Source organism: Pristiophorus japonicus, chromosome 9 (assembly GCF_044704955.1).
Source record: "Pristiophorus japonicus isolate sPriJap1 chromosome 9, sPriJap1.hap1, whole genome shotgun sequence".
NCBI lineage: Eukaryota > Metazoa > Chordata > Chondrichthyes > Pristiophoridae > Pristiophorus > Pristiophorus japonicus.
The window spans coordinates 14,239,149-14,257,665 of NC_091985.1; the positions used below are offsets into that span (position 1 = coordinate 14,239,149).

The window sequence follows — 18,517 nt, forward strand, 5'->3', positions numbered from 1 at the left end:
CAATAGCAAGAATGTCCTTCCTCAGATTAGGAGACCAAAACTGATCACAATATTCCATGTAAGGCGTCACGAAGCCCCTGTACAACTGCAGTATGACCTCCCTGCTCCTATACTCAAATCCCCGAGCTACGAAGGCCAACCTACCATTTGCCTTTTCACTGCCTGCTGTACCTGCATGCCAACTTTCAATGACTGATATACCATGACACCCAGGTCTCGTTGCACCTCCCCTTTTCCTGATCTGCAGCCATTCAGATAATATTCTGCCTTCCTGTTTTTGTCACCAAAGTGGATAACCTCACATTTATCCACATTATACTGCATCTGCCACGCGTTTGCCCACTCACCTAACCTGTCCAAGTCACCCTGCAGCCTTTTAGCATCCTCCTCCACAGTTCATAAACACCACCCATCTCTGTGTCATCTGCAAACTTGGAGATAATCACTCAATTCCCTCATCCAAATCATTTATGTATATTGTAAATAGCTGGGGTCCCAGCACTGAGCCCTGCCGCACCACAATAGTCACTGCCTGCCATTCTGAAAAGCACCCGTTTATCCCAACTCTCTGCTTCTTGTCTGCCAACCAGTTCTCTATCCACGTCAGTACATTACCCCCAATACCATGTGCTTTGATTTTGCACACCAATATCTTGTGTGGGACTTTGTCAAAAGCCTTTTGAAAGTCCAAATACACCACATCCACTGGTTCTCCCTCGTCCACTTTACCAGTTACATCCTCAAAAAATTCTAGAATATTTGTCAAGCAGGATTTCCCTTTCATAAATCCATGCTGACTTGGACCGATCCCGTCACTGCTTTCCAAATGTGCCACTACTGATGTCAGGCTAATCGGTCAATAATTATCCATTTTCTCTCTTCCTCCTTTCTTTAAAAGTGGTGTTACATTAGCTACCCTCCAGTTCAGATGATCTGATTCAGAGTCGATAGACTGTTGGAAAATGATCACCAATGCATCCACTATTTCTAGGGCTACTTCCTTAAGTACTCTGGGATGCAGACCATCAGACCCTGGGGATTTATCGGCCGTCAATCCCATCAATTTCCGTACCACAATTTCCCGCCTAAAAAGGATTTCCTTCAGTTCCTCCTGCTCACTAGAACCTCGGTCCCCTAGTATTTCTGGAAAGTTATTTGAGTCTTCTTTCATGAAGAGAGAACCAAAGTATTGGTCCACTGTCCAGTACCCCACAGTCCAGTACTCCACAGTCCAGTACCGCACTGTCCAGTATCCCACAATCCAGTACTCCACAGTCCAGTACCCCACAGTCCAGTACCGCACTGTCTAGTACCGCACTGTCCAGTACCGCAAAGCCCGGTACCCTACAGTCCGGTACCCCACAGTCCAGTACTGCACTGTCCAGTACCCCACAGTCCAGTACCCCACAGTCCAGTACCCCACAGTCCAGTACCGCACTGTCCAGTACCCCACAGTCCAGTACCCCACAGTCCAGTACCCCACAGTCCAATACCGCACTGTCCAGAACCGCACTGTCCAATACCCCACAGTCCAGTACCCCACAGTCCAGTACCCCACAGTCCAATACCGCACTGTCCAATATCCCACAGTTCAATACCCCACAGCCCGGTACCGCACTGTCCAATATAGCACTGTCCAAAACTCCACTGTCCAGTTCTACACTGTCCAGCTCTCCACTGTCCAGCACTCCACTGTCCAGCATGCCACTGTCCACTGACCAATACTGCACTGTCCAATACTCCACTGTCCAGTACTCCACTGTCCAGCACTGCACTGTCCAGCACTCCACTGTCCAACACTGCACTATCCAATATGCCACTGTCCAACACTCCACTGTCCAGTACGCAACTGTCCAATGCTCCACTGACCAATACTGCGCTGTTAAATACTGCACTGTCCAATACTACACTGTCCAATACTGCACTGTCCAATACTGCAAGTCCAATACTCTGCTGTCCTGTACTCCACTGTCCAATATTGCACTGCCCAATAATGCACTGTCCAGCACTGCACTGTCCAGCACCGCACTGTCCAGTACTGCATTGTCCAATACCGCACTGTCCAGTACGTCACTGTCCAATACCCCACTGTCCAATACCGCACTGTTCAATACCGCATTGTCCAATACCGCACTGTCCAATACCCCACTGTCCAATACCCCACTGTCCAATACCCCACTGTCCAGTACCCCACTGTCCAGTACCTCACAGTCCAATACCGCACTGTCCAATACCGCACTGTCCAATACCGCACTGTCCAATACTGCAAGTCCAATACTCTGCTGTCCTGTACTCCACTGTCCAATATTGCACTGCCCAATAATGCACTGTCTAGCACCGCACTGTCCAGCACCGCACTGTCCAGTACTGCATTGTCCAATACCGCACTGTCCAGTACTGCATTGTCCAATACCGCACTGTCCAGTACGCCACTGTCCAATATCCCACTGTCCAATACCCCACTGTCCAATACCGCACTGTCCAATACCGCACTGTCCAATACCGCACTGTCCAGTATGCCACTGACCAATACCCCACTGTCCAATACCGCACTGTCCAATACCGCACTGTCCAATACCGCACTGTCCAATACCCCACTGTCCAATACCCCACTGTCCAGTACCTCACAGTCCAATACCGCACTGTCCAATACCGCACTGTCCAATACCTCACTGTCCAATACCCCACTGTCCAATATCCCACTGTCCAATACCGTACTGTCCAATTCCTCACTGTCTAATACCCCACTGTCCAATACCCCACTGTCCAATACCGCACTGTCCAATACCGCACTGTCGAGTACGCCACTGACCAATACCCCACTGTCCAATACCGCACTGTCCAATACCCCACTGTCCAATACCCCACTGTCCAATACCCCACTGTCCAGTACCTCACTGTCCAATACCCCACTGTCCAATACCCCACTGTCCAGTACCCCACTGTCCAGTACTCCACTGTCCAGTACTCCACTGTCCAGTACTACACTGTCCAGTACTGCACTGTCCAATACACCACTGTCCAATACACCACTGTCCAGTACTGCACTGTCCAGTACTGCACTGTCCAATACCCCACTGTCCAATACCCCACTATCCAATACCCCACTGTCCAATACCCCACTGTCCAATACCCCACTGTCCAATACACCACTGTCCAATACACTACCGTCCAATACACCACTGTCCAATACTGCCCTGTCCAATACACCAGTATCCAATACTCCACTTTTCAGTACTGTACTGTCCAATAGTCCACTGCACTGGACTATCAGCCTAGACTCTTGTGCCCAAATCTCTGATGTGAGACTTGAATCCACAACCTTCTGATGTAGAGGCGAAAGTCTTACCCACTCAGCCATGGCTGACGCAGTTAAAGAATGCCCGGGGGTTAAAATAGTCCAGGCCCCCATTTCTGGCGCAACGGTGAATTACTAACTCACATCGGTACTTGGGTCACCATATTGATTTATTTAGAAAAGCAATCTACTGATACAATAGCACCTTGGGTCCTGAATTTGGGGTAATCCTGATCTCCTGCAGTAACTTCAGCAGGAAGACGGTGGAGCTCCATTATTCCGAACTCCCTCTGCCTCTTCTGGGCTTCCGCTGATCTCCCGCACGAGAGAACTCCTGCGAATATTCCGGACCTTACTATATTGAAGGGAGAGTTAGAAATACTCGAGCTGTGGGGTGGGGATTGGAGGGGGGTGGGGGGGTGGGGAATGTGGCTTCTGAAGTCTTCTCATGTCAATCCACCGGCCCGCAGAACACAAGCGCAGGCCACAGTGCGTATGGGGCGGGGGATGAGAGCGCCCAGATTTCACCACACAAGGAGGTGTGAGTGGTACGGGCCTGAGTCTCTGAGGTGGGACATGAACCCACGACCTTCTGACTCCGAGGCGAGATCACTGCTACGGAGCAAAGCGTGGCCCTATACGCAATAGGTTAACAATACATAGCTCGTATAGGAAACCAGAGACGTGCAGCCCATGATTATCGAAACACAGAAACAGGCCATTCGGCCCAACTGATCCACGTCGGTGATTATACCCCACACTATCCTCCTCCCACACCCCTTCATCTCACCCTATTAGGCATATCCTTCTATTCCTTTCTCCCCCCATGTGTTTATCTAGCTTCCCCTTAAATGCATCCATGCTATTCGCCTCAACTACTCCCCGTGGTAGCGAGTTCCACATTCTCACCACTCTCTGGGTTTCTCCTGAATTTCGTATTGGATTTATTGGTGACTGTCTTATATTTATGGCACCTAGTTTTGGACTTCCCCGCAAGTGGGAAACATCTTCTCTATGCCTCATCTATCGAACCCCATCATAATCTTAAAAACCTATATAGGAACAGGAGGAGACCATTTAGCCCCTTGAGCCTGTTCCGCCATTCAATGAGATCATGGCTGATCTGCGACCTAACTCCATCCACCCGCCTTTGGTCCATATCCCTTAATATCTTTGGTCAACAAAAAATCGCTGATGTAAAATTAACAATTGATCTTGCATCAACTGCCATTTGTGGAAGAGAGTTCCAAACTTCTACCACGCTTTGTGTGTCGAAGTGTTTCTTACCTTCACTCATGAAAGGCTTAGCTCTAATTTTTAGACTATGCCCCGAGTCCTAGATACCCCAAACCAACAAAAATATTTTCCCTCTATCTAACGTATCAGTTTCCCTTAATATCTTGAAAATTTTGATCAAATCACCCCTTGGAGTCCGGGTATCATTCTGGTAAACCCACACTCACTGCCCCCAAGGCCAATATAACCTACCTCAGGTGTGATGCCCAGAACTGCTCACAGTGCTCCAGGTGTGGTCTAACTAGGGCTTTGTACAGCTGCAGCATAACTTCTACCCCCTTGTATTCTAGTCCTCTGGATATAAAGGCCAGTGTTCCATTTGCCTTTTTGATTATTTTCTGTACTTGTCGTGACATTTTAACAATCGATGTACATGGACCCCTAAGCCTCTTTGGACCTCCACTGCTTCTAGCTTTCCACCATTTAGAAAGTACTCTGATCTATCCCATCCCGGGCTAAAGTGGATGACCTCACACTTGCCTACATTGAAGTCCATTAGCCACAGTTTTGCCCATTGACTGATATAGTTCAGGCTTCGGCCTTTTCTTTTCTCATTAACTGTGTTGGTTGGAAATTCCCGTGCAAAGACCCGGTGCGTGTTCCCTGCGAGCAAGGCTCAATGCTGCGAGGGAGCAGTCGGCAAATTTCCCACAAGCATGCAAATTATTCAAAAGAGCTGATCCTCTGTTACTGGAACCCGGGCAACGGATGGAATTGCCCTGTAAATTCTCAGCTGATCATATCCCGGCACAAAAAGTGCTGACAAGATATTGCCATCACTGTACCGTCTCCTAGCCACCAGGGTTTTGTAGGGGGTGGTGTTTTGGGGGTAGGTTTCTCTGACTCCTTGGCGTTTTCGAGGTGCCCCGGACCCTGGATTCTAGACTGTGGACTGATTTGGGGGTTGTGAGAAACTGAGACAGAGTTAGTTGGGTAGGATGCAAAACTGATTTTATTGTGTTCAAGCAGAGTAAAAAGGCACGTTTTTAATAATCACAGTAATCAGGTACAAATAGGGTGAAATGGCAACTCAAATGCTCTATATTTGGGAAGAACACATAACACATATAACAGATTAAAAGAACACAGTCCTCCCACCTCCCAGAATACTTATGCACTAAACCTGGAAGGGGAAAACACGCAAGAACATCAACAGGTAGGAACAGTAAGAAAAAACCCAACCTCCCAGATCCACTATCTAGCTAGGTTACAACTCTGAGGTTTCAGGGACCATGCTCACCAATTCCCTTTTGACAGTTCCAACTCCGGGGTTCACCTTAGTTGTCCTGGTCCTGTTCCCAACTCTGGAGTTCGCCTCAGTTGTCCGGGTTCTGTAGTCTGTACCCCGGACCTCGTTGGGGACCTCAACCTGCGTCACTTCTTCAGTTGGGCTGAGTCCGCTGATGCGGCAAGGTGCGTATTGGACCTGTGGGGTGAGTATTCACTTTTCCTTGGTTAGGTTAGTCTTAAAAGTTCCGTTAGGTAATGTTTTACCCCTTGGTAGCGTAGGACCAGCTTGTAGAGTGGAAAAATCTTTGGTATTTCTTCGGTTTCGTTGGGTTGGTTTCGGTTGACTGTTTGATTGGTCGCGATGGTCCGAAACTTTCCGATAGTCGTTTTGAAAGCCTGTTTGCTGTCGTGGTGCTGTCCTTCTGGGTTTTAGAGATTCCTTCCGCCAATGTTTCGGGGTCCCACTTGTCGAGGCTGGTGTTCAACGAGACTGCTACCTTAATAGTGTCTCTAGAAGCACACCTAACAGAACAGGCCTTCAATTATACTAAAACAGGCTTCCTTATCTTCGCCCCAAATCAGTTCTTGGGCTTTGATTTTCAAATGTCTCCTTTGTCAGTGTTTGTGGTGGGCCAGTCAGTAGTAACTCGATTAGGGTGTGATAATGTGCTATCACTGGTTTTGCATTGTTTTAGGATTGTCCAGTTTCCTGACCATCTAGTTGGGCCCATGATTTCCATAGTGGTTGATTGGGTAATTGGCTTCTTGCATATTTTGGATGACTTCTGTAGTTTAGATAATGGCTGGTAATTTGATTATCTCTTAGGGGGTGAATTGGTGCTGCATAGTTCCCCCAGACAGTCTGGAATCCTTAATACACGAATTTGCTTCACAGAGGTTAGCCCCACCTCCTGTATTCGGCAACTCTTTTTTGCAGCCAAAATGTTGTAGACTCTTAAAATTGATATGCTCCTTCCCAGGCTTGTCAGGGGATTTCAGGCTTCTGTAATTTAGGTCCATTTTGAATTCTCTTTTCAAAAAGTCCAAACACTGTGGGGGGGGGGGGAGGGAGGGGTGTTCCACGAGGTTGGCCCCCTTTTGCCTTTTTCCTTTTAAAACTTAGATCTCCACGTGAAAAATCCAAAGCTCATTTTTAACAGTCCAAGAGGAGCTTTTCTTTAATTTTCAGGGAGAGGGACTCATGGGAATTTTTCGGAACCCTTCAGTTTTTGCTGCCGCTTTGTTACCTCAAGACTTGACTATTCCAACGCACTCCTGGCCGATCTCCCATCTTCCACCGTCTGTAAACTTCAGTTCACCCAAAACACGGCTGCCCGCGTCCTAGCTCACACCAAGTCCCGTTCACCCATCACCCCTCTGCCCGCTGACCTACATTGGCTCCCGGTCCGACAATGCCTTGATTTTAAAATTCTCTCCCTTTTCAAACCCTTCCATGGCCTCGCCCATCTCTGTCTATCTCTGCAGTCTCCTCCCGCTCTCCGAGATCTCTACTCTCCTCCAATTATGGCCTATTGAGCATCCCTGATTTTAATCGCTCAGCCATTTTTGCCCGTTCCTTCAGCTGCCTGGGCCCCAAGCTCAGGAATTACCTCCCTAAACCTCTCCACCTTTCTGCCCGCCACTCTTCTCCTTGAAGACGCTCCACAAAACCTAACGGGGGGAAAAATTCATGATCGTCCCGTTTGGGGCGGTAACATTTGCGAGGCGAGAAACTTAGCGCTAGGCGTTGAGGTTCTCCCCCCCTCCCCCCCCAAACCCCCCAAAAAAACTTCGGGTTACCACTCCCGGAAGGAAGTGGAGAGCTAAATCAAGCGCTGCACGGCCTTCCTGGGGCGCTAACACGGCAGACGCCTCAGCAGCAGTGCACACTGGGCCGTGCAGCGCTGTCGCATCCAGACATCCTTAAAGGGAAAGGCCCATGCTGCCGGCTCTGCGAATTAAAAAGGGACCCACCTAGGGAGTGATTGAGCTGCGCGATCAGCCTGGTATTCACGCAGAGCGCCGGGCTGATTGACCGCGGCCAGGATCCCGCGAAGAAAGCGGAGCAGCGCCACGAAAAGCAAGGGAAGTGTTTTTTTTTTTTTACTGATCTCGGCCGCATCGCCTTTAACTATTGCCCCGGTAACGGCCGGCCGCTCAAGACATGCCCCCTGCAGCTGAATTTCGGGTCCGGGGCGATGCGCGTGGCGATGACATCACGATCTATGGGCGCAGGAGATCGGGGCGCAAAGCCATAGTGCCGTCGCTAAACCAATATGGCGGGAGTCGTTGTCAGCGCCGCGATCAGTCGGCAATGCATTTGCGGCCCGCTAGCGCAGGCCCCCCCAGGGAGCAAATGTATTGAATTTTTCCCCTAATTCTTTGACCAAGCTTTGGGTCGCCTGTCCGAATACCCCCTTATGTGGCTCGGTGTTTTATAACGCTCCTGTGATGTTGGGATGTTGTACTATGTTAAAGACATCATATAAATACACGTTGTTTTTTTTTTTTGCTACAGACATGCTGGGGACGCGGATGTCGGAATGTTCTGGAAGGCGGCGGGAAAGCACACGCGGAGAGCGGCAAGCGAGGGCGGTCCAAGAGGGCCTTCGCGGGAGTGGGCAAGCTAAAGGAGGAGCACCGCCGCAGGTGGAAAGAACTGGGGGAGAGGAGTGCGGGGCAGGGTCATCTCAAGCCAATGTTGAGTGGGCATGCCTTGCGTATCAGAGGTACCCACCCATCCCCCCCTAACCCCTGCCCCCTCTTCTCCTCCCGCCCCACAGTTTGGACAGGCATGTCGCTTCAGCGCCCCATGGATGGCACTTTAGGGAAGGCACGATGGAACGACATAGCAATAGTGCCAAGGTCCGAAAATTGACGGGTGGGAAAAGACCAGCCCTTCCATCAAGCCTGCCTCACACTTCTGATAGCTGGAGCATCATGACTAGACACTTCCCACCCTACCACCTCCCGCTTCCCCCCCCCACCCCGAAACGGCCATGTAATCCCCTGGGAGAGGCAAAAACCCAGAGGAACAAAAAAAAAACCCAGGGCCAATCAGGGTAACCATACTCTGAATATTCCTCTTCGACTCCCTCAGGCGATTGGGACCAGTGCAGGAAATCGCTTGCACCAAGTGTTATCCATCATGATCCTTATCTTCAATATGGTGCATTCTCTGCCCCAGTCAAGAAACAATGGAGAGCTAAAGACATGACATAGAATTACATAGATTTTGCAGCACAGAAACAGGCCGTGCGGCCCAACAGGTCTGTACTGGCGTTTGAACTCCACTCGAGCCTCCTCCTACCCCTACCTCATCTGACCCAATCAGCATATCCTTCAATTCATTTCTCCCTCATGTGCTTATCTCGCTTCCCTTTAAATGCATCTGTGCGGTTCGCCTCCCTGTGGTAGCGAGTTCCACATTCTCACCACTCTCTGGGTAAAGAAGGTTCTCCTGAATTCCCCATTGGATTTATTAGTGACTATCTGATATTTATGGATCTTAGCCCTTGGGAGACCTTCCAGCATCAAATACCAGCCGCTATTATCACAAAGCCTTCCATGGCAAATTCCAGTTTCACATAATCAAATCTGTGGCACAGTCACTCCCTTAACAAAGCAGGATTAAGAACATAAGAATGGAAGGAGGACATTCAGCCCATCGAGCCTGTTACCCCATTCAGTGAGATTATGGCTGATCTGTATCTTAACTCCATCTACCCACCTTGGTTCTTTATCCCTTCACACCCTTACCGAACAATCTATCAATCTCTGTTTTCAAATTTTCAATTGAGCCCCAGCCTCAGCAACCTTTTGGGGTGGGAGCTCCAGATTTCCAGCACCCTTTGTGTGAACAAACGCTTCCTGGCATCACCCCTGAGTGGCCTCGCTCTAATTTTAAGGTTATAGCTCCTTGTTCTGGATTCCCTTACCACACCTGGAGTACACCTGGTCTCCGTATTAAAGGAAGGATATACTTGCATTGGAGGCTGTTCAGAGAAGGTTCAGTGGGTTGATTCCGGAGATGAGGGGGTTGACTTATGTGGATAGGTTGCGTAGGTTGGGCCTATACTCATTGGAGTTTAGAAGAATGAGAGGTGATCTTACCGAAACATATAAGGTAATGAGGGGGCTCGACAAGGTAGATGCAGAGAGGATATTTCCACTGATAGGGGAAACTAAAACTAGGGGACATAGTCTTAGAATAAGGGGCTGGCCATTTAAAACTGAGATGAGGAGAAATTTCTTCTCTGAGGGTTGTAAATTTGTGCAATTCTCTGCCCCAGAGAGCTGTGGAGGCTGGGTCATCATTGAATATATTTAAGGCAGAGATAGACAGATTTTTGAGCGATAAGGGAATAAAGGGTTATGGGGAGCGGGCAGGGAAGTGGAGCTGAGTCCATGATCAGATCAGCCATGATCTTATTGACTGGCGGAGCAAGCCTGAGGGCCCAATGGCCTACTCTTGCTCCTATTTCTTATGTTCTAATGTACTACATACCAAACTCAATATCGCAAACAAGTTAAGGGCATCACGGCACAACATGATGACCTAATACGACGTGATTCAAAGCCATGGCACAGTTAGTTTGGTAACACCGCTTGGTGAGAAAAAGATCCTTGGGCAGACACGGAAACCGATAGAATCACTTTTTTAGTTTCATCTGCAAACTTCTTAATCATACCCCCTACATTTAAATCTAAATCATTGATGTATACCATAAAAAGCAAGGAACCCAGTACTGAGCCTTGCGAAACCCCACTGGAAACAGCCTTCCAGTCACAACAGCCATTACTCTTTGCTTCCTGCCTCTGAGCCAATTTTGGATCCAACTTGCCACTTTCCCTTGGATCCCATGGGCTTTTACTGTTCTGACCAGCCTGCCATGAGGGAACTTCTCAAAAGCTTTGCCAAAGTCCATTTCGACTACATCAAATGTGCTACCCTCATGTCATTGCGAAGGAAATGACTTTTCTGGGATTAAAGAAAACGTTTGCCAAAATAATTTCATGAACGCAGTGTCCCTTTACGTTGTTACAAAATGATTGCTATGCTGATGAGTTAGGCAACTGGGTAATCAGCCCCCCCCCCCTCACCCTTCCCTCCCCCGCCACCTACCGCCCCTCCCCATCCCACACACAGCCAACTGACAGGAGGAGGCAGCCACACTGATGGAACCGGTCAAATGTTTGCAGATGAATTGCCTTTGACCTTTCGCACTGTTGGCCGTCACCCCTGTGCTCGCTGACCTGCATTGCCTCGATTTCAAAATTCCCATCCTTATTTTCAAATTCTTCCATGGCCTCGCCCCTCATTATCTCTGTAACCTTCTCCAGCCCCACCACCCCTCCTCGAGATCTCTGGATTCCTCCAATTCTAGCCTCTTGCACATCCTCCACTTCCATCATTCCAGGGGGTGGGATGGTGTGGGAGGAGCGGGGAGGGGGGGATGAAGCTTTTAGCTGCAGGTGTGTGATCCATTGCATCTGCCACGTCAAGCAGCTGTTGAAAACACATTCGCAAGAAGTAGAAAAGGACCTGCCCATCACCCAGTAAATTGGTTTGGAAATTGTCTAAAACGCCATTTTGTAAGTAGACACTTTCGAAATGAGCCATTGTCATCATCGTAGGCAGTCCCTCGGAATGACTTGCTTCCACTCTAAAAATGAGTCCTTAGGTGGCTGAACAGCCCAATATGAGAACCACGGCCCCTGTCACAGGTGGCACAAAAAGTGGTAGAAGGAAAGGGTGGGTGGGGAGTCTGGTTTGCCGCACGCTCCTTCCGCTGCCTGCGCTTGTTTTCTGCATGTTCTCGGCGACGAGACTCGAGGTGCTCAGCGCCCTCCCGGATGCTCTTCCTCCACTTAGGGCGGTCTTTGGCCAGTGACTCCCAGGTGTCAGTGGGGATGTTGCACTTTATCAAGGAGGCTTTGAGGGTGTCCTTGAAACGTTTCCTCTGCCCACCTTTGGCTTGCTTGTCGTGAAGGAGTTCCGAATAGAGCGCTTGCTTTGGGAGACTCGTGTCGGGCATGCGGACAATGTGACCCGCCCAGCCATTGTGTCCCAGGTGTGATAGTGAAGCTTGAAGTGTAAAACGCCTGGGGCCTATTTGCAAAATCGTTCAGTTCGAGGAGTCCATGTAAATAATTGAAGAAGAAAGAAGAAGTAGTTAAAGAGCTCCATTGTCACAGTGTTGCAAAATCTTGTGGCTTACCTTATGGAAGAATACAAAAGGAATGCCTCTAACAAGCCAAAAGCAGTTGGCAAGAAAGATTATACTTAACACATCTTTAAAAAAATTCTTTCACCTTTGAGCCCGTCCCTCATTAATGCACTATTCCGTGACCGAGAATAAAATTTGGGGAGGTGACCTGTTGCCAGGCCTCTACCATTGTTCTGCCGTGGGGGTGGTCTGTCCTGCCTCCTATCGTGGAAGCTAATACCTGCACGCAGAATCCCATGTACATACAGCATTAAATCCCGTTGATTCAGGGATCCATCAGAAGTGATTCTATCAGTTATCCTCCAATAGTGAATGCCAGCTCCCAGGGCCCCAGCACTGTGTGATTATCTGGTTCAAACTCCGACAGGGCAGGACCTGGGGTTAGTCAACCTTGCCCGATTGTCCCAAAATTAATATTGGCAATGTTGAGGAAAGACGGCTGGATTGAAACTTTAGAATTGTCGAGTTTGCTGGGTGTCCAGTCGGGTGAGGAGGATGGCGAGGCTGGCCGAGACAGACAAGTGATGGTGGGTGCATGAGGTGGCAGTTGGGTGGTGCGAGGTCTGTGCTCCTTTTCCCGTTGGCTGGGGGAGCCGTTGGGTGGCCAATCTTCGGAGCGTTTGAGGTAAGTATGCAGGCGTGTGCCCAGGCCCCAGGATAAGGTCATGGCCCGTGGATTGGCCAAGGGTTGCCAACCCTCCAGGATTGGCCTGGAGTCTCCTAGAACTTCATTGGCTCCTGGTTAAGCAACGCCTCGATTTCGAAATTCTCATCCTTGTTTTCAAATCCCTCGCCCCTCCCTATCTCTGAAATGTCCTCCAGCCCCACCCCCGCCCCCCCCCCCCTCTCGAGATGTCTGCGCTCCTCTAATTCTGCCCTCTTGAGCATCCCTGATTATAATCGCTCAACCATTGGTGGCCGTGCCTTCTGTTGCCTGGGCCCCAAGCTCTGGAACTCCCTGCCTAAACCTCTCCGTCTCTCTACCTCTCTTTCCTCCTTCAAGATGCTCCTTAAAACCTACCTCTTTGACCAAGCATTTGGTCACCTGCCGTGATTTCTTCTTATGTGGCTCGGTGTCAAATTTATTTGTTTTGTCTTATAACACTCCTGTGAAGCGCCTCGGGATGTTGTACTATGTTAACATATATAAACACAAGTTGGTGTTGTTGGACACTGCTGTGAGCAACACCTGGGGAAAATTCATAGAAAATTGTTCTTTTTTAATTTCCTTTGAACACTTTTGTTTATTAGCTAAATGAAAAAAAGACTTGCATTTATATAGCGCCTTTCATGACCACCAGACGTCTCAAAACGCTTTACAGCCAATGAAATACTTTTGGAGTGTAGTCACTGTCATAATGTAGAAAGCTATAGAAATAGCCGACATGGAGGGGGTGGGGGGGTGGGGAGAGGCGGGGGATTAACTGTTTGACGGACAGCTAAGAATCATTCAATCGGGTAGCGAAGAGTCTGTTTGTTTTCCCATTGGCCGAGGAAGGTGGGGCACCCTGAGGTGGGTGTCGGACGACCAATGGCGAGAGTGTGTGGGCGGGGCCGTCGAAGGGAGGAGGTCATGTGATGACGCCTCCAGGAATATATCCAATCAGAGCTTGTGACAACCACCCGCGATTTGTCCATCTAGGTCAGGCTGTGAGCGATGGTAACGGGGATAATTTTGGGAGGTTAAGTGAGCAATTAAAGAGAGAACAAACTCAGCCAATGGCTGCAGGGCAGGGAGCCAAGATGGCAGAAGAAAACGACCTTAGTATAAACTGCATTCCAGCTTAGGTACTCAGGGCAGTTTAGCAGAAGCTTAAACCTGGTCCTTATTATCCACTTTGGGCGTAAACAGACGCGTTTCATACATTACATCAGTGACGGCACTTAAAAAAAAAATACTTAATTGGCTGTGAAATGCTCTGGAACGTCCCGAGGTCATGGATGGCACTGTATAAATGCAAGATCATTCTTAAAAATGAATAGCTCAGTCATTAACTAGAGGTGATCCTAAACTTGGCTGTCCGTGTCCTAACTTGCACCAAGTCCCACTCACCCATCATCCCTGTGCTCGCTGACCTACATTGGCTTCCTGTTAAGCAACGCCTTGATAGCAAAATTCTCATCCTGGTTTACAAATCCCTCCATGGCCTCGCCCCTCCCTCTCTCTGTAATCGCCTGCAGCCCCACAACCCCCCCGAGATCTCTGCACTCCTCTTGAGCATCCCTGATTATAATCGCTCAACCATTGGCGCCTGTGCCTTCTGTTGCCTGGGCCCCAAGCCCCGCAACTTCCTCCTTAAACCTCTCCCAATCTCTTTCCTCATTCAAGTCGCTCCTGCAAACCTACCTCTTTGAGCAAGCCTTTGGTCACCTGCCCTAATTTCTACTTATGCGGCTCGGTGTCAAATTTTGTGTTTCATAATACTCCTGTGAAGCGCCTTGGGACATTTCACCATGTTAAAGGCGCTATATCAATACATGTTGTTGATGTAGTTGTTGAAGCCATTACATCGCCTGACGAAACCCCTCGTCCAACCAGAGGTGGCAGCCTTGGGCCGAACCTCAGATGCCTTTGGTCACCGCGAAGCCGTAACTGCGCCGGTCGTGTGGCGCAAACCCCGCGCCCCCGTGTGTCCGTCAGCAACGTTAACGTGCCCATGAGGTGAGGCCCACAACCACTTGCGAGCTGGGCAAGCCCACCGACGTCCCGTCCCGTGGAGATATAGGCCAACCAGCATTGTCGCCGAGTTTGCATCACCCACACTGCCTACCCACCACGCTGGGGCGACTTGTTCTTTCATCTCCTTCCTGGACACTGAGCGAGGTGGGAGTGAGGGAGGGCAGGGGGTGGTAGTAGAGGGCTGGGCACAATTCCCGCCACGGGCAGTGGGTGTCAGAGGGCAAGTCCCATTCAGACCTCTCCTCTCTCACGACCCCCTCGCTGGGAAGGGCCTGATTGACTTGCCCTTGCTCTCGGTCAGAGAAGAGTGTGTTGGGATGGAGAGACCTGGAGAGTGCATTTTATAAAGAGGCAACTTTTATTTTTAAGTGGAATTTCACCCCCCCCCATCCCCTCCCACTAAATGCCACCGCTCAAAGCAACAGACCGAATCAAACGGAAAGTCAGTAATATTCTGAAACCACTGTTTACAATGCAAACTTACAATTTTTGTACAAAGCCATATTTTTTTCTGTTGTACTTGTTTTATTAAGACAGATATTTGTAATTCCTATTTTAAAATTGTTATTAAAGTATCTATGTCTGTAAGAATAAAAAATTGTTCTCAGGATTATTTATTTATCTGATGGTGTCAACTTGTGGCTCAGTGGGCAGCACTTTCGCTCTAAGTCAGAAGGTTGTGGGCTCAAGTCCCACTCCAGAGACTTGAGCATATAAATCTACTCTGACACTCTAGTGCAGTACTGAAGGAGTGCCGCACTGTCAGAGGTGCCGTCTTTCAGATGAGACGTTAAACCGAGGTCCCGTCTGCTCTCTCAGGTGGACGTAAAAGATCCGATGGTACTATTTCGAAGATGAGCAGGGGAGTTATGCTTGACGTCCTGGCCAATATTTATCCCTCAATCAACATAACAAAAAACAGATTATCTGGTCATTGATGTTTGTGGGATCTTGCTGTGCGCATATATGGCTGCCATGTTTCGAACATTACAACAGTGACTTCACTTCAAAAAGTACTGCATTGGCTGTAAGGGCTTTGGGACATCTGGAGGTCATGAATGGTGCTATATAAATCAAATCTTTCTTTTGCTGTGGATGAACCATCGCAGCAAAGGGCCTTTCAAAACCCTTTGTTTATTTTTTATTGATGCCCCAGGGCACAACATTGTTGGAAGTGCCGTCTTTCGGATGAGACGTTAAACTGAGATGTTAAAATGAGATTAAAGTAATTTTTTTTTAAATACAGTAATTAAAATACTTTGTTAGGTCTAAAAAGGTGTGTTAAAAATAAAATCTGCATGATTAAAGCCCAAAGCCTTCACTGAAAGCTCAACATATCTTAAAGTATGAAGTCGCATGAACATTTAACGAAGGCTATGTTTTTCAATTTAGTAAAAGTGCTTGAATTTCTGACAGAGCCACTTATACAAATATGTAATGGAACACTAATGTGATACAAGTCTGAATCAATAATAATGGTTATTTTTAACTACAAAAATAATTATCTATATATTAAATAACCACTGTGCCAATTTTGTAGAATACCAACAATTATTTTACAGAATACCTCTGCTTTTTTTTTTTCATTTCCTGCTTCTATTTCCAACTATTGATGGTGACAGCTGTGGCTCAGTGGCTAGCAATCTCACCTCTGAGTCAGAAGGTTGTGGGTTCAAGTCCCACTCCAGAGACTTGAGCACATAAATTCAAGGTGACACTCCAGTGCAGTGCTGAGGGATCTTTCGAGGGAGCACTGCACTGTCGGAGGTGCCGTCGTTCAGATGAGACGTTAAATCGAGGCCCTGCCTGCTCTCTCGGGTGGGTGTAAAAGATCCCATGGCACTATTTAAAGAAGAGCAAGGGGAGTCATCCCCGGTGTTCTGGCCAATATTTATCCCTCAATCAACATAATGAAAACAGATTATCTGGATCATTTTCACATTGCTGTTTGTGGGAGCTTGCTGTGCGCAGATTGGCTGCCGCGTTTCCCACATTACAACAGTGACTACACTTCAAAAGTACTTCATTGGCTGCAAAGCGCTTTGAGGCGCCCGGTGGTCGTGAAAGGCATTGTGTAGATGCAAGCCTTTCTAGACAATTTACTGCTTTATAGTTCCCAATAACTAATGTAAATGTACATCCGAGCTTTCTGAGTCAGATCGAGCGGATGTGGAAGTTACTTTTCAAGAGCGACGGGACATTTTGGTTCGAACTTGCTAATTGTATGTAGAATTAGGTCAATCTGCAGGGGCTGCAATTTTCCGTTACTATGGAGCAGCTCGTTTCGTCTCCTGTGTCAACGAAGTACAGGCTGCCATCTGTCTCAGGTAAAAGATCCCACGGCCACTACTGAAAGAAGAGCAGGGGGCGTTCTTCCCAGTGTCCTGGCCAACAATTGTTCTGCAACCAACGGCAGCCGTGCCTTCTGTTGCTTAGGCCCCAAGCTCTGGAACTCCCTGCCTAAACCACGCCGCCTCTCTACCTCTCCTTCCTCCTTTAAGACGCTCCTTGAAATCTCTTTGACCAAGCTCTTGGTCATCTGTCCTAATTTTTCCTCATGCGGCTCGATGTCAAATTTTTTTCCCATAATGCTCCTGTGAAGTGCTTTGGGACGTTTTACTACGTTAAAGTCGCTATATAAATACAAGTTGTTGTTGTAAGCACTTTAGGACATCCTGAGGTTGTGAACAGTGCTATGCTCTTTTTTGACTCTCCTGAACAAAGTGACTTTCTGCACCTTGTTCGAGTGAACTTTCTTTCAAATTGGACTTAGTTAGTGTGTGTCAGAGGCTGTGGGGTAGAGTTTCATCCTCGCTGCCCGCGCAATAGTCAGGCAGAGTACATCACCTGCCTGTTATAGAAACCATCTCATTTTTGGGGTTTTGGGCGGGAAGCGCTCGGTTGTTTTGCGGTGGCACGGGGCGGCCTGGCCGGGTGCAGGATGACCAAGAGAGCCAATCCGTTCGGCGACACCGTGCCGCTGCAGTGGAAGGTCCACATGACCCAGAAAGAGTTGAACGAGGGTGTCTTTGGGGAGAAGTACAAGCGGGAGGTGTGCGAGAAAACCAAGAGCTTACTGTTCATGGGAGAAATATGGACTGGTAATTCAGAAGAGAATTGCACACTGGCTCCTGTGCCCAAATCTACTGAAGATAACTCCCTAAACAGACCAGAAGATGTTTGTAATGGACGTGAAGGAAGTGAATTACTCCATGGGCAAACTTTTCTAGGACATAATGGACAACTTGTAAAGGGTTCACTATATTCACACAGATCATCAATCAAGCCAGCAACCATGAACTGTTTTATCTGTCTGAAACCATCCAGTTTCAAGGAGCCATGCTCACAGTGTGACCACTTAATGTGTCAACATTGCAGCAAAGTGTGTGACCACTGCGCAAGGATTTGCTGTTCAATATGTTCAATTGCTGATTATAATGAAGCCTATGATAAGGTGTTCTGCTATGAATGCTTCACCTGAAGGGGATATCTAAAGTTTGTGGACTGGCTGTAACTTGTATAAGAGTGTTTACACTTAAAGTGCATTAATTTGATCACTGCCATGTCCAAATGGAAGTGGGGTAAGTGGAGCTGAGTCCATGGCCAGATCAGCCATGATCTTATTGAATGGCGGAGCAGGCTCGAGGGGCTATATGGCCTACTCCTGTTCCTAATTCTTATGTTCTTATGTCTTATGTTCTTATATTTTCATTCCCGAGGCCCAAATGAGCTGAACTCACCGGAGGTCTCCAACTAGATAATCGACCCTCCCTTGGATCAGTT

The 18,517-nt window shown here is 48.3% G+C and overlaps 1 protein-coding gene across 1 annotated transcript; it reads left to right on the top strand.

Annotated features, from left to right (window-relative positions):
* Positions 1–17,675: 17,675 nt before the first annotated feature.
* Positions 17,676–18,289, top strand: LOC139272572 (apoptosis regulatory protein Siva-like). The gene has a single exon (XM_070888638.1). It carries the CDS (start codon positions 17,676–17,678, stop codon positions 18,213–18,215), a length of 540 nt encoding a protein of 179 aa, XP_070744739.1. The 3' UTR covers positions 18,216–18,289.
* The last annotated feature ends 228 nt before the right edge of the window (positions 18,290–18,517 follow it).